The 15,255-nt window shown below is 49.0% G+C and overlaps 4 protein-coding genes across 4 annotated transcripts; 2 read left to right on the top strand and 2 right to left on the bottom strand.

Annotated features, from left to right (window-relative positions):
* Positions 1-273: 273 nt before the first annotated feature.
* FSST1_004768 (Sec39 domain-containing protein) lies at positions 274-3,146 on the top strand (the record flags this gene model as incomplete). Its single annotated transcript, XM_083230975.1, has 3 exons — positions 274-1,786; positions 1,837-1,996; positions 2,048-3,146. 3 exons carry the CDS (start codon positions 274-276, stop codon positions 3,144-3,146), a joined length of 2,772 nt encoding a protein of 923 aa, XP_083088198.1.
* A 375-nt stretch (positions 3,147-3,521) lies between these two features.
* FSST1_004767 (uncharacterized protein) lies at positions 3,522-7,480 on the bottom strand (the record flags this gene model as incomplete). Its single annotated transcript, XM_083230974.1, has 5 exons — positions 3,522-3,539; positions 3,593-4,270; positions 4,319-7,244; positions 7,291-7,384; positions 7,450-7,480. The coding sequence occupies 5 exons, from the start codon at positions 7,478-7,480 to the stop codon at positions 3,522-3,524; spliced, it is 3,747 nt and encodes a 1,248-aa protein (XP_083088197.1).
* Positions 7,481-9,080: 1,600 nt separating this feature from the next.
* On the top strand, positions 9,081-10,769 carry FSST1_004766 (glycerophosphocholine acyltransferase; the record flags this gene model as incomplete). Its single annotated transcript, XM_083230973.1, has 1 exon — positions 9,081-10,769. The coding sequence occupies one exon, from the start codon at positions 9,081-9,083 to the stop codon at positions 10,767-10,769; it is 1,689 nt and encodes a 562-aa protein (XP_083088196.1).
* An 869-nt stretch (positions 10,770-11,638) lies between these two features.
* On the bottom strand, positions 11,639-13,571 carry FSST1_004765 (WD40-repeat-containing domain protein; the record flags this gene model as incomplete). The annotated part of the gene is made up of 3 exons (XM_083230972.1): positions 11,639-13,011; positions 13,063-13,190; positions 13,240-13,571. 3 exons carry the CDS (start codon positions 13,569-13,571, stop codon positions 11,639-11,641), a joined length of 1,833 nt encoding a protein of 610 aa, XP_083088195.1.
* Positions 13,572-15,255: the final 1,684 nt, after the last annotated feature.

Below are 15,255 nucleotides of genomic sequence, written 5' to 3'. Positions count from 1 at the left end.
GTTGATTGGGTGGGTCTTTTGTCTTGACAGTAGAAAATACCGCTGACCGTGTGTGGCGCAGTCAAAGAGTGTGGCTGAAGCAGCTTCCCAGTACCTTAGGTAGTAGCCAGGGCAGCTGTTGTCTACCTCACTTACTTTACCTCACTGGCCACTTTGTTAGTTGACTTCCAGTTGTTAGCACTATATCTAGTGCACATGACAACCTCAACAGGAACAAGTCGTACCTATTCATAATCTATTGTCAGGGATACAGGTCGACCAATATCACTCACTATGGCGGCTCATACGCCCCTTGGTCCTGCCAAAGTGGTGCTCCTGGCTGTACACTTGGCGACTGTCGCCGACATTGACAGCTTGGCCTATCTTATAACCCAACATGCTACAATCTTGCGCCCAGATCTGACGCTTCGCATTATTCTCACCTACCTACCCGAAACTCTCAGTCCGTCAACCTACGTGCCTCTTTTACAAGCCATAAGCGCCAACGAGTCACTGTCGCAGCCAACTTCGGACTACCAGCTTGACACTTCTCACATCCACAACATCTCGGACGAACAGGCTTCGAGAAAAGTCAAGAAGCTTCACCTAATCCCGCTTAAAAATGACGATGTGCATTTTACTCATGAAGCCGACTCACTCGCCTGTTTCCTACTTCTGAGAGCCTACAGGATGGATGAGGAGGCCGGCATGTTAGCCCAGGTTCCTGAGCTACTCTCCCCGTTCCTTCACCTCTCACAAGAGCTCCATACGTGGGCAATCTCGACAGTACTTCCTCTGATCCGTAGAAATCATGAGTACTATCCTCAAAGAACGGCACGCTTGTCGCTGCTCGAGTTTCAGAATCTACCCGACAGAATGGCCATTGACTATCTACTCGCCGAGACTGGCGTTGTTGAGGAAGAGTATGACCTGGCTGGTCGCGACCTGAGTGGCTTGGTAGGGCCTTGGCTACATAACGATGAAAGGTGGAAACGCGATGCTTTTAATGAAGATGTGTCAAGTGATTCCGGCACAGAGCCTGATCTTTCATGTCCCGGATGGGAACAAGCTATGGAGTGGCTTGCCTCCAAAGCGTCAACCTCCTGGCGAGTTGCCTTGAAAGTTATTGAATCATGGGACGGGCCGTCGGATATTGATCTGGGAGGTGACGCTAGTTCCTGGCTTCAGGAGAACCAGCAACAGTATTTGGACCGGTCCTATGCCAGGGCTGTGCTGGCCTCAGCCTACCTCGTTCCCGATGCAGAAGCAGAAGCATTGGAGGGCGCATTTAGAATATGCAACAAGATTCGGTCCCTCTTAGACGAAGATGCTGGCACAACACTTCAATCGGCAGTTGCGAGTCTGGCACCCGTACCCCCCTTTGACATGGACGCCTCCGGTGGTGCAAAGGCTACAACACATTTGCGTAACGATCTTCTACAAAGCACAAATCCTCTCACAACTCCAAAGGAACAATCTCTTGATTTGTTACCTACTCTAATACAAAGTGCTTACCTTCTTACTTGCTCAGGCGTCCCATGTACAGTCCGCAAGGCAGGAGATTTGGCATTCATTCAAGATCAGCAAGAGCAAAAGTCTCAACTTGGTCGATTTGTACGAAATCTTCCCACTCGCGCATCCGATGACGATGATTTCTGGGTCCGGGCACGACAGGAAATTCTATGGTTACACAGCTGGGGAAACAAACCTGGCTCTGTTCAAGATGGAACTTTTCAAGGCGTTCTTGGCAATGTGACGCTCGAGTTTATTGAAACAGAACTCTTGAAGGCCATGCTCTCACGTTCACGTAAGTTTAAACAGTATACTCTTTCATAATCAAGGTCTGACATTCTTCAGGTTATTCTCTAGCGAGGTCTCTCTACGATCAAGAAGGGCCGGATGCCCCCCTTTCTGCGCCAGCTGTACTCAATACGGTTCAAAACTCGGCTTTGAGCGCGTTCGATAATGCCTCGAACCCCAATCGAACTAGGGGAGGCTTGAAGAAATGTGACGAGATGTAAGCTGGCTCCTGATCCGTTCAGGTATATTCTTGCTAACGGGGTACCAGTATCAAAGCCTTTCCCAGGATAATGAACAACACTCACCCCATCAGACGACGTGTCGAGGCGTTATTAAGAGCTACGCATGCCCTAAGTGACTATCGTCTTGTTCTTAAACAGGGCGAACCTTTTAGCCCGGTAGTCCTGAGAGTGCACTCTGATCCTGTTTCCATCATCGAGAAGGTTTTGGAACAGAATCCGAAAGCTTACACTCGTCTGCAAGAGTTCATTGAACTGGGGAGCAATATGGCCGATGCAGATCTACCAACTCAAGCAAGGCCAGGCATTCGTCAGCCAACAACAACTGACTTGAACTCTGTTCGGTCAATGGTTGAGAAGCGCATTGTTTCAATTTGTGTTGGGGCGGCCTTACGTGAAGATGACTTTGAAACCGCTTACTCCTATGTAGTCAGCCGTCTAGGCGTTGACGAGACTGAGCGTAGGAAACAACATATCAGTATTTCTGACGAATGGTCATGGAAGGCAGCACTGGATGCCGGCAAATATGTTCGTACAGAGAGGTCTCAGAAACCAACACATCTAGGCACGGCGAGTGGAAACCCAGAGATTCGTCATCTCGAACAGCGTATCGAGTGCCTGGCAACTTCTCTGCGCATTGCACCGCCTTCTCAACTTCAGGAAGTATTGAAGACTTTCCGGCGCTGCGAAGAACAACTAGACGCTGCAGTCAAGGAGGAAGCTGCCCGGGAGGCCGCTTGGGATGCTGCAGGCGATCTCTCTGGACTCCCTGGCTCGTTCGATGCACCAAATCCAGACAAGGCATATCCACCACGCAATATTACTGCTAGTGCAACCGCTCGCCAAGCTGAAGAAGCACCGATGTCTCTGTTCGACCTATCCAGGGCCACGGCACGCGTTGCATCAAAGAATCTGACCGTGTTGTCAAGCTTGCAGGGTTCGCTACAGAATTCCTTCACATCCGACAAGACGAATCCAGAATCAGAATCCTCTGAATCTGAGCTGCATGAGCAAAACAGAACAAGGAAGAGAGATCAGCTAAGAGAAGCTGCAACTGGTACACTGGTGTCTGGCGTGGGCTGGCTCTTGGGAGCTAATCCCAATCGACCTGCCAGCGGACAACAGTAACACGAATACCCAAAGTTTCTACTTCTCTACTGCAATGCACGCCACGGTATCGGCAGACAGGGCTATGCGTCGCGAATGATGTAGCCCTATGACCTTTATAATGATTGCAAAAATAACAAGAATCTTGCTCATCAATTAGACATGTTCACCTCAAGTATATAATTCAGCTGTGGTCCGATTCGTATTCGTGACAGAGATCTGCAATGTTTACACATTCACTGCAATGCTTCCTACTGACTAACGCGATGAATTTTGTTAATTCACATAAAACCATCCATGCCTCCACCATGTTGGCTTAGGCCAAACATGGACATCTTCCTATACTCGCTGCGAAAAGAAACAGAACAAAAGAGTCGACAAAGTCTATATACTTTCTCACGCGTATTGGCGCAACTGTTTAATGTTAGTAAGCAAAAACATGTCAGGGCGTGTGTATAGAGACTTACATCTAGAGTAAGGGTTCTTGAACTGTTAACTTCCTGGTCTCGGTAGACGCCCACCAAGCTGTCGCTGTCCTGGAATAGGCCTGCCTTGAGACTAATGACGATGAACTGCATGCCCGGACCTCGGTGATCCTTAATGTACTTCTTGATCTTGTCGACGTTGGCGTTGTCCAAAGCGGCATCCACCTCGTCGAGAACAAAGAAAGGACTGGGCTGGTAGCTGTGGATGGCGAACAAAAGGGCCAGCGCTGCCATAGTCTTTTCACCACCTGACAAATGCTCCATATCTCTGAAGCGTTTGAGTGGTGGCATAGCGTGGTACTTGATACCAGACAAGTAAGGCATATCCGTGTCCTCCTCGATATCGAGATAGGCTTGACCACCAAGAGGGTATGCTTCTGACCGAGTGAGGTCCTTGTATACGTGCGAAATTTGCTCCTGGATATGACTGAAGGCTTTGTTGAAAAGGTCGTATCTCTTTTGCTTGACCTGGTTGAAAGCCTCTTTGGCCTCCTGTGCTGCAGTCTTTGAGTCTTCATATTCTTGGTCCGTGACTCTCAGTCTAGTTTCAACACTCTCCAGCCTCTCCATTGCTCGCATGTTGGGGTTGAGCTTTTCTAATTCGGACGTCAGGTTTGTGATCTTCTCTGATAGACTATCTTCAACACTAGGGTCATCAGACTGTATTACTGTTAGTAACTCCTCTTCATGAGCGATGGTGGCACTTACAGCTTTGAGATCCTCGTCAAGGCCATCAAAATCTATCGCAATTCCGTGATCATTGAGAGCCATATCCATCATTTCCTCGTCGTCTTCGTCGATATCCATCGCGTCTGGGTCCTGGCGAAGTAATTCATCTTCGTTGGGTAGGTTATCCAGAGTACCCTCCACAAGCGGTATACGAATTTGTTCCAACCGGCATCGTCGGAGTAATGCTGATTTGCTCGAACTGTTCTTTTGGACTATCGTCTCAAGAGCGTTGATATCTCTCAAGTGAGCGTCAATATCCTTGGAGCGTTTTTGAACCTCAACCTTGGCCTCGGAAACTTTCTGGTTCTTCTCAGCAAGTTCCGATCTGTTCTCATCCAGCGTTTCGCGAAGGGCCTCAAGTGCTTCCTGTTCCTCGCGCAAGGCGTTTTCGATCTCATCTTTGGTCTTGGTGTAAGTCTTGATCTCCTTCTTTAAATGTCGGATCTGTTTCTGTATTGTGTCGAGGCGGCCTGCCGAAATAGCCACCAGCTCTTCCTCCCATCCCAGTCTGCTAGACAGCTTCTGCTTCTGAACCTCGAATTCGTTGCGCTTCTCGGAAACTTCCTGCTCTAGCTTGCCTTGAGAGTCCCTGTAAGCGCGAATGTCGCTGTAGCCAAGTCGCCTACAGAAGTCCCCGAACACTTCATCATCCACTCGCGCAATGGCATCTCGAAACTCTTCGCAAGTGGCTGTGGTGCTCTCAAGCTGTGAAGCCTGTTCTTGGTGCTTGGGCTCGAGCTCCTGAAGCTGCCGCCTCTGATTATCCAGCTCGCGTTTCTTGCTCGCATGGTTCTTGTTGAACGCTACCAGCTCGTCTTTGACAGCCGCCAACTGCCTCTCAAGTCCCGATAGGTCGATCTGTAGTTTTTCTTCTTGAGAGCCTCTACGGTCAGCCTTAGGGAGTCGGTCGATCTCGTCCTTCAGCTTCGTAGCCATTCGTTGGAGGTTTTGGACATCGGCCTCCTCGAACCGCCTCTTGTTTTTCGACTCTGGGCCACGACCACCAGTCATCAAACCCGCCTTGTGGATAATGTAGCCTTCCAGCGTCACAGCTTTGACTGGGATCTTCTTTTCGTAACACATATGTTTCGCGATGTCGAGAGAGTCACATACAACGGAACTACCGCATGCATACGACATGGCACGCTCAACGGCAGCATCGAAATCGATTGTATCAATCGTCAACCGTGCGCCAGGGAATCCCTTGGCAGCAGTGTTGACAGCATTCACCTTGATATTGTCCAAGGGAATGAAGGTCATTGGAGGAAATCTCTGCTCCTTGAGATACTGGACACATTCAACGCCAATCTTTTCAGTATCAACGATAACTGAATCAAAGTCTCTGCCAAGTGCAACGATAACAGCCTCGTCGAACTTCTTCTGCTTCGGTTTGCAAAGATCACCAACGCGGCCACGGACACCTGGAAACATACGTTTCAAGGACGTTACCGTTTCTTTCGTTCTGGCCTCCCGGTCGTTTTGGCGGCGACCATCATCGGCCTCCTTGAGTTTCCGGGCCACATCCTCAAACTTTTCCTCCAGTTCAGTTCGCTTCTGGTTGGTCCTAACTCGTTCCGACTGAAGCTGGTTGAACTCCTTTTTCTTGGCATCGATTTCCTGTGAAAGTTCTTTCGAGGCAGTCTGCGCTGATGCCCTACGTTCGTCGATGCTTGTAAGTTCGGCTTCAATCTTGCCAATAGCTGCTGCAATGCTGTCGACCTTTCCTTTCAAATTATTAACAGTGACCTCGTCTGCCTTTCGCTGTCGATCAAGATTTTCGAGCTTGGCCTGATTGGAGCCTGTTCGGGACATGACCTGGGCGCGAAGTCTGTTGTATTCTCGGCGGTCCTCGTCACTGACCTCGCGGCCTTGCTTCTTCATCTGTTCTTTGTAGTCGTTTTCAAATACCTCGCGGGCCTTCTCCACACTTTCAATACTCCTCTGAACTTGCTGAACAACCTCAACTTGCTCGTCATGTTCCTTGGTGACCTTGGCAACTTGGACTTGGAGCTTCTTGACTTGCTCGGCGGATTCGTTGATCTTCTCCTCAACTGGAACAAGACTGTTCTCCTTATCCTCAATATCTCTCGCCTTCGCCTTGATATCCTTGTCGACTAGGGCTACTTGACGATTCGCAGCAGCCTGCTCCTTCCTGGCAGCATCAAGCCTCTTCTCAAATGATTCTACATTACGGCGCAACTCTTTAAGGTCTTCTTGATGGTCCTGGATCGCGGCGTACGAGTCGTCCATAGCCTTTTGGAAGTGGTAAAGCTTCCACAAGCTGTGTGTGACGATGGCTGCATCGCGTTCATCTGTTTTGTTTTGGAAGTTATCAGCCTCCCTCTTCTGCTCTCGATACTGTTTGATTTCCGAATTGATGCCGCGTCGTCTGTGGAGCTGGAAGTTCTGGTTTTCGGCAGCCTGCTCGGCCTCGGCTTGCGTCTTTTCGTATTCGGCCTTGAACTCTAAACTCCCTGAGATCTGCTCAATTAAACGCGTCAGATCTTGTGGTGACTGAGAAGCAATGGCCTCGACATCTCCTTGGAAAACAAGAAAGTTCCGGGCCTTGATCAGGATGTTTTCGCTCTCGAGTGACTCATTGTACTGCTGGGCGGTAACAACGCGGTCGTTGATTCGGTACTCGCTAGCGCCTTGGTTCGTGATGGAGCGCTTCCATTTCTGTTCCTCGCCCGCGTCGTCTTCGTACACAGCCATAACCCAAGCAGTTTTTGGGTCGCCGCGAGAGGCTTTGTCGTCGCCATTGGCGTCCCCGTTAGTTTGCGCAGAGCCATCATCATTAATTTTGGCTGTTTTCAGAACTCGGCCGCGATAAACAAGGTCCTTGAGATGGGCGGAGCGCAGGTGCGAAGATTTGATGCCTAAGACGAAGGAGATGGCATCCATGCTGTTAAAGGGTTAGGAAGGCTCTGTATAGAAGTCAGGCGTCTTACGAATTGGACTTTCCGGATCCATTGGGTCCAATAATGGAAGTAAAGTATGAGTCTCCAAAGAGAAGAACATGATGTCCTTTATACGACTTGAAGTCTGTTCAGATAGTCAGCTCAGAAGCCCATCGTCTACAACTCAATATATAGGCAAGGAAGACGAACTGAATAACTCGAGACGAATTAGCTTGCCCATGACGACGTCGTGGGACGGAATGCCCTGGTATTCGTGGTTGGTGGGAAGTGTATAGTCGAGGTAGAACGGGGTGATGTTGAGCCAGAGGGGCACACTTGATGGTGAAGCGAATGCGCCAGCGAACAAGGCGCGTCAAAGTGGCCGGGGCTCAAAATGCGACCAACGAATGGCGCAAAGGAATGTTGGAGGGCAACCTTGGGCGCAGGTTAAGTGCGCAATAGATGCTAAAGCTATATCGCGAGGTTTAACGGATTGCGACTAACAACATGCATCATCAATAGAAAAGTAGACGTTAGATGCAGTTCACCGTCTGGTGTACTCGAAAGGAAAGATGGGAAAGTGTGAATAACGCGTCGCGCGACTGAGTTCCGTCGTCAACTACCTAAGTTAGCAGCAAGTGGGTGGCCTGTGCGATAGAGAGTGCAGTGGGGGAGGATTAGGTGACTTAATAGCACCTACAGAGTTCTGTCTACTTTGACCCATCCAATCAGACCTCAATTCAATACCTAAATCCTCAGGCACTAACTGATGAACTACCGACCTAGTATCTGAACATCAAGCTGGCAATTAATGATCAAATCTTTAGAAACTAGACTGAATTTGTCGATTAATAGCAGCGCAGTAAAGGCTTAGGCATACAGGTTAAATCGAATTATAGTGTTGAGTCGAGACATATTCAGCGTAGCATTACAACCAATTGGAATCGAGCAAATCACCACGTACTGTTACAACAAAGAAGAAGGGGTGATCTTTTGTCAAGTTCACATGATTGTGATGATGTGGGCATCGTGTGATGGTGTACCTATCTCTACCTAAAATTGATAGAGGAACAGAGAGGCGTGTCCGTCCTTTTTGTTGACATGACTAGTAAAGATAATACAGGACGACAGAAGCAAGAAATAAACCTCGCCAGGAGCTCAGTTGTCATGTTGTATGATGCAACTTACAATAGCCAGCATGTATCAAGAAATGTTTGTTGTTTAAGAGCAAGACCCAAAAGGATCGTCGCCAATAGGGTCGTAAATGCATGTGCTACTGTCCCCACTTCCCCGAGCCAAGCAAGCTTTCAGCACGTCCATTCGCATTTCATCATCATTCCAGGGTCCAGCTCAAGGTACTCACGACTGTTGGACGTAGATTCAACACAACACATCAAATCCATCCATCCATCCACCACGTGCATACGTCGGTGTTTCCCTTAGCCTCTTCTCAACTTTCTCCTCTTTCTAAACTACATACCGTGCCTAACTCATCTTGTCTTCCATCTACCATCAGCCGACCCCTTGACTTAGGTGCAAGGGACGAATGATCCCCACCACTCTCGTCTATTAATACAGCTTTTCTAAATCACCAGCCGTCTCATATAAATAGACACTATACGCTCGGTACCTTACTCGCCTAGTTACCTTGCCAACTTGCGTCGTGCTCCTTGCACCATCATTCTGTACTGACCACGCTTCCTCCTTCGTAAGTACTTCTCCCGTTTCATCATTATCGCTGTGCCATCTAATTCCGTGCCCTGTAGTTGCTACTTCCGTCCTGCTTCAAAGCCGTGTATCGCTCAGACACGTGAAACTGGGCGACCAGAATAGCCCACGTTATGGACGACGATTTAAAAGCTGCCTCGGGCGCCGCCCAAGGCCTCAAGTCCGACAACATCTCAACCGATAGCGAGATCATTCTAACACCTGAACCCGCTTCTCCAAACAATGCGCCTACCGATCCTACCTTGCTTGATACTCCCGTTCTGGGTGCAACTACTCCTAGGGGTTCGATGCATTCGAGACAGCCATCCTTCTCTGGTAGCAGCTCCAACCATGAGGATTGGGATGGCCCACCTCTAGATCGCTTGTCTGTCCTTGATCTCCTTGAGAACTTTGCCTTGCCGCAACAGCTCGAGAAGCTGCAAAAGGGCATCACGGCTCAGACAGACAAGGTTCGCCGTTCCAGAGAAGCAATCAAGACCAAGACACAGTCTGCTCGGCATCGCATGGTTGAGGAATGGAGACGCCGGGTCCCTGAAGCTGATGAACAGCTAGACAGGTATCGGAAGCAGATGCAACACCGCGTGGACAAGCTCGGTAAGCGATGGGGCGACACAAAAGTCATCAGTGCCCGAGAAAAAGTGTCATTCATCTTTGGTGTTATGAACATCTTCCTCAGCGGGTATCTTATCGGCGCTTACCCAGAGCAGTTCCATTGGTGGTACACAGTACAACTTTTGTACTTTATGCCTATTCGATTCTTCACTTATCGTCGACGTGGTTACCACTACTTTGTAGCCGATCTTTGCTATTTCACCAACCTACTACTGGCACTCTCGATATGGGTGTTCCCGGGTTCCAAGCGCCTATTTACTGCTTCATATTGCCTGGCTTTTGGCAACAATGCCGTTGCTATCATCATGTGGCGCAACTCACTTGTCTTCCATAGCTTCGACAAGGTTACCTCATTGTTTATTCATATCATGCCATGCGCAACTTTGCATTGCATTGTTCATCTGTTCTCTCCTGAAAGACAGAAAGAACGTTTTCCTGCGATCTGGACCATCAAGAATTCACCACCAGGGTCCCCAACAGCCTACGCCAATGTTGTCTCGATGCTTGCCTGGAGCACCCTTCCTTATGTCTTCTGGCAGTTATTGTACTACGTCTTTATCACTGTACGCCGAAGAGACAAGATCGCAGCTGGTCGGCCGACCTCCTTCACTTGGTTGAAGAAGTCGTATGCCAAGACGTGGCTCGGAAAGTTTGTGTTGCGACAGCCAGAGGGTTTGCAAGAGGCGACCTTTATGCTGATTCAGTACTCTTACGCTCTCCTTACTATGCTGCCTTGCCCACTATGGTTCCTCAGCCGTTGGGCATCGGCGTCGTTCCTCATGGTGGTCTTTACTTGGAGTATCTACAATGGTGCTACGTATTACATTGACGTGTTTGGTGTGCGCTTCCAGAAAGAACTGGAGGCTATGAAGGCCGAGGTGGCCCAATGGCAGAATTCCCCAGAACATCTACCGCAATCGCCTACTCTTGGAGCTCGACCCGATGAATCTTCCGCCAACCAACTCACCCAACAAGGGGCAGCTCCATCAGCATCGACTGGTCAGATCCCCTCTATGAACGAAGTTGATCGCGAGAAAGACATGATGAGAGGCACATCTTTGTCTAAAGATGACGCCAACCGGCCAATGAGTGTAGACAACATTCCGCTTCTAAATGATATGCAAACTTCTTCCTCTACCGGAGTTGATGGACGACCCGTGAACAACACACGAGGCCGACGGGTGGATTAGATGTTGTTGTGGTGTGTAGAGGTAGACCTAGGTTTCGACATATTTTGGGACTATTTTTTCTTTTTCCTATTGTCATTTTTATTCTCGGGCAATATAGCAGGATAGGAGCTTACACATGAATTCCAATATTGATTCTTTATCACAATAGATGTGCTCATAATGCATCTTATACTACCTAGGTGACAACACATGATTAACCAAACCCTGTCGGATGCAAAAAGCGATCCTTTCATCACGTTGTTTCTGTTGTTCTCGCTTCTTGTCTTCCGGCGGCGTTCCTTTCATCTCCTATTGAGCACAAACATAGAACAATTGTAGAAAAGCGAGCTTTGTTTAAACTTGAATAGGTATATCTATCTACCTCATCAGATTCGTTAGGCATTTATTTACCGTAGCTAGACAGCTGATCCGTTACGCTACGAAGGCCTGACAGCCAGGTGAAAATATGCAGAAAACAGTCGCTGTATCTTTGTCGCTAATTGCTTTGCCTGCGTACAGGACAAAGCGTTAAATTGAGTCCGTTCCGTCGTAATACCCATCCGTTAATTCAAAAGGGGTGTCATAATCCGCCGCAAACCCCTAAATCCCATGATATTTGTTTAAAGCAATCCGACCAACACCAACCCTCCCAAAAGCCAGTGAAGAACATGAGTCAGATGCAACGCCTTTTAATGCATGATGCAGTCGCCTTTTATGATGTGGTTGCAGCGGATATTGTGCTACTTGTAGAAGTCATTATGTCTCCGAGTGCTGCAGTTGGAGATACAGAGATGCGCGATGATATTAATGATGGGGAAGGCGTAATCAGTTGGTACCGAATACCCCTCGAAACAGTTCGCGGCAGCCTCTTTCGCCATCAGACAAAAGTCTTATCGGATGACAGCCAAATCAGCTAGTCGACCTCCGTTGTCGCCGTCTTCCCGGGATCCAGGTCTTCGGCCAAAGGTGGACCAAAATCTCAAGGTCTCGTCACCAGCTCCGGTCACGATTGTTCTGCCGTCGGGACTCATGGCCAGGTAAAGCACTCGGTAAGTGTGGCCTGTAAGACTAGCGACCTGTGTCATGGAAGGATATTTCCAGACAACGATCTGGTTCTGGCTGTAACCATGCGTCGATACAATCTCGTTGGAATTTTTAGACCAGGCAATATTACAGACCTGGCTGCCGGTATCGATCTCGTTGATGACTGAACCCTTGACAGTGTCATGGAAAATGATGCGACGGTCTGCAGTACCACCTCCAGAAGCCAGAAGGCCACGCTGATGAGGTGACCACGAAATTGCTTTGACGGCTGCGGTGTGGTCTGAAAACTTCCAGAGCGGTGTTTCTGAGAGCTTATCCCAGACCATGAGCTTATTGTCGTTGCCGCCACTTGCTAGTTGTCCGTCTTCACAATTCCATTTCAATCCACAGACTTCCTGTTTGTGACCAACGAGTTTTCTGAGCCATTGGTCGGGGGCTCGTACATCGCGGTGGTAGATCAGTCGGTCACGCGATCCAGATGTAAGGATATGCGTGTTCCAGGCCAGTGATCCAACCCGTGCCGTGTGTCCCGTCATAGTCCGTAGCCTACGCGCCTTCTCGGCATCCCAGATCTGGACCAGACCCTTACCAGTGCCGATAGCAAGGTGGGTACCTTTTTGTATCCAGGAGACACTTGTGACAGTGTCGTCATCAAGTGTGCAGAGCTTGTTCACCTTGCTGGTCTGCGCATTCCACATGTAAACACTAGAGCCCAGGCCAACACCGAGAATATTTGCACTGCCCCAGTCTACCAAATTCAGGTAGAAATCGTCAGCCAGTTCGGGGGCGTCGAGAACCTTGTAAGGAACTTTGCTGACTGCTCTCGGTTGACGTCTGGGACTTAGCAGCATTTGTTGACTCCCAAACCGCACTGGTGATAAGCTGTAGATCTCGGCGCGTGTGTCGAGATTAGGGCCGTGCCGGCCTTGTGGTGTTTTAGAAGGGGTAGGATGCCCAGCGACTTGATTGTGGTGCCGTGGTGACATGTATGAGAAAAGGTTCTTGTGAGGAGTCGAAGGTGTTAATGAAGATGATGGCACTGATGGAGCAGGGGCATTCGTGGGAGGAGTATGAGCCCGTGTTCCGTCATTAGCGGGAATGTGAGAGGTTGTGGGAAGAGATTGATTTGGTGAAAGGGTTGGGGTAGCTGCTTGTGGTACAGAGCTCTCAAACAACTCAGCACGTAGCAAATGTGAGAACGTACGGTTGGCCTCCTCCGCTGCAATATCAGATCAGCCTATGAGCCAGAGGTTTTTAGGGGGAAACATACTCTTTTGGAAATGAAGCTCGCCATGAGGTGTGCGTTTCTTTTGTTTTGCGGGCGTAGCAGGAGATCCGTCCTCGTGTAACAAACTGAAGCTTGCCTGCAAGTCCTGGCCAGAGCGGGTTGGAATGAAACTACAAGAGAGTGAGTATGAAAACCGAGCAGGATACGACTGTCACGAACCGATCGCCATTTATCCGCTGCCGCTTGCGATGTGGACTGGCACCTGGAGTACTCTCACGCTGTGGACGGTGAAATTCGCGTAGCAACGCACTGTCGACAGCATCCATATCAAGGTGACTCCCACGAGCGCCTTCGCTCTTTCTTCCATAATTTCTTACTGTCCGGGTTGGTCCGTTATCGAGGCTGTATCTAGGTTCCAAGCGGGTGCGATCTGAGCGGGGAGGAGTGGATGACCGAGGAGTGGCGGTATGGCTCTTGGATTCATCGATAGCTCGCTTCGCGGGCTGCGAATTCAAGGCAGCTATGCCTGAGGGTTGAGGGAGTGCCGTCATATCTTTGTCGTATCCGTGGCGTGATTTATGTTCAGGATGCTTCAAGGTCGGAATAACAAGTGGTAGTAAGTACACAAACGGACAACAAAGGCTTGCAATTCGATCGTAACGGCGTTTGATTGATTGATGTTGTTCGGGTAATAAAGACAAAAAGAAACCCAAAGGCGAGACAGTGAGGGCGCAATCCCTAGCACCGTCAAGCAAATGTCAAGCTTCGTTAGTCGTGAATATTCTCCGTCTATCGCATCGTCTCGATGTCAATATAGAACACAACAGGCAAATGAGTGCAGTTGTGGATGGTCGATGACGTTGGTGAAATAAGGTCGTGCTTAATCGATAAAAAGTAAGAGTATGTTGCGAAGAACCCGTTAACACCGACTGGAAGAAATTAGAAGCGAAAGCTTGTGATAGTGCACGACGCGATGGTTGCCCGACGATTCGAGGCGTGAGGTGCAAGATCCAAGATGACAGTATGTGGAGGATGGAGGTCGGAGCGGGCGGGTGCGGTAGGTGGTAGAGCAGGTAGGTACGGTGCGGTGCTGTGCTGTGTGCTGTACTATGGTGCCGAGTGTTGTGCTGCTAGGCGGGCTGGAAGAGATGCGCTGGGGGTGGCGGGAAGAGGGTCGCCAACTCTAGGTCGTGAGGGATGTTACTGTTGGAGGGAGGTTGAACTGGGGTTCTCGGGGCGCGCTAGCAAGTGTTTTGACCAATCGTTAATCACAAACAACAGAAGATGCCCCCTGCGCCCTAGGTCGCGGACGGCCAGGAAACGCGCGGGTCAATAACAACAACCAAAATAATGGAGCAGAACCGTGATTGTGTTATTGAATCAATGCGCCGAGAATGAAGGTAACAATATCTCGGTTTGGTAAAGAGCAAGGATTAAACAGCTACTCGAACACGATAAGTCAACTCGTGGTTTGGCCATAATGTCTGTGAGCAATTGCCCACTTATTAGTACTCTTTGTTCTTAAAAATCGTTTCAACCGCCGAGAAACAAAACTCTACCCGCACTTACCCATAGTCTAAGCCATAGCCTTATGTTTATCGGCAGAGCGAAGCAAATCCCCTCTTGATTCATTCTAGATAACTGCCAACAGAGGCAATCCGAACACTCGGTAGGTGCCGGTGTGCACATGGCACACAGCATCATCAAGGCACAAGCTGCGTCACTGTCAAAGCTTGGCGAGAGGAGATTCTATTCAAATATCCGTACTGTACCAAAAGGATAGCTCTCCACTCCAGTCACGTTCACCTATCACTTCTCGAGTTATCAAAAACGAGGGGTTCTTCAAGATCAAAATACAGCTCCCTTGGGCCAAGACTGTCCATACCCATGTACCTACCACTTCTCTTTCGCGCTGTTTTGCCGTATTGCTCGCGTATGTGTTTGTTTTCGTATATACCTAGCGAATTGATGTATGTTTGAGTATAAATGCGTGTATTATGCGTTTCCCTTGCTGCTTAGGAAGACAAACCGCGCTCAACTCTTATGTCGTATTCGTACATATACGTGTAAGTTCTCTGGATTCTAATTACACTTGTGCTAGACGTATAAATGTCTTTGTTTTTGTTTTTCTTTGACCAAACGAGCTCGACAGGCAACGTTGACACCTATCTTCATAGTAGGAGGCGATTAAAGAATAATCTCTCGGCAGCGTGAATGTCATATAATGGCGGGACG

This window comes from Fusarium sambucinum, chromosome I, assembly GCF_050947815.1.
Source record: "Fusarium sambucinum isolate potato_lamoka chromosome I, whole genome shotgun sequence".
NCBI classification, from domain to species: Eukaryota; Fungi; Ascomycota; class Sordariomycetes; order Hypocreales; family Nectriaceae; genus Fusarium; species Fusarium sambucinum.
The sequence above is the reverse complement of the archived record's forward strand: the minus strand, read 5'-3'. Positions and strand labels throughout refer to the sequence as shown.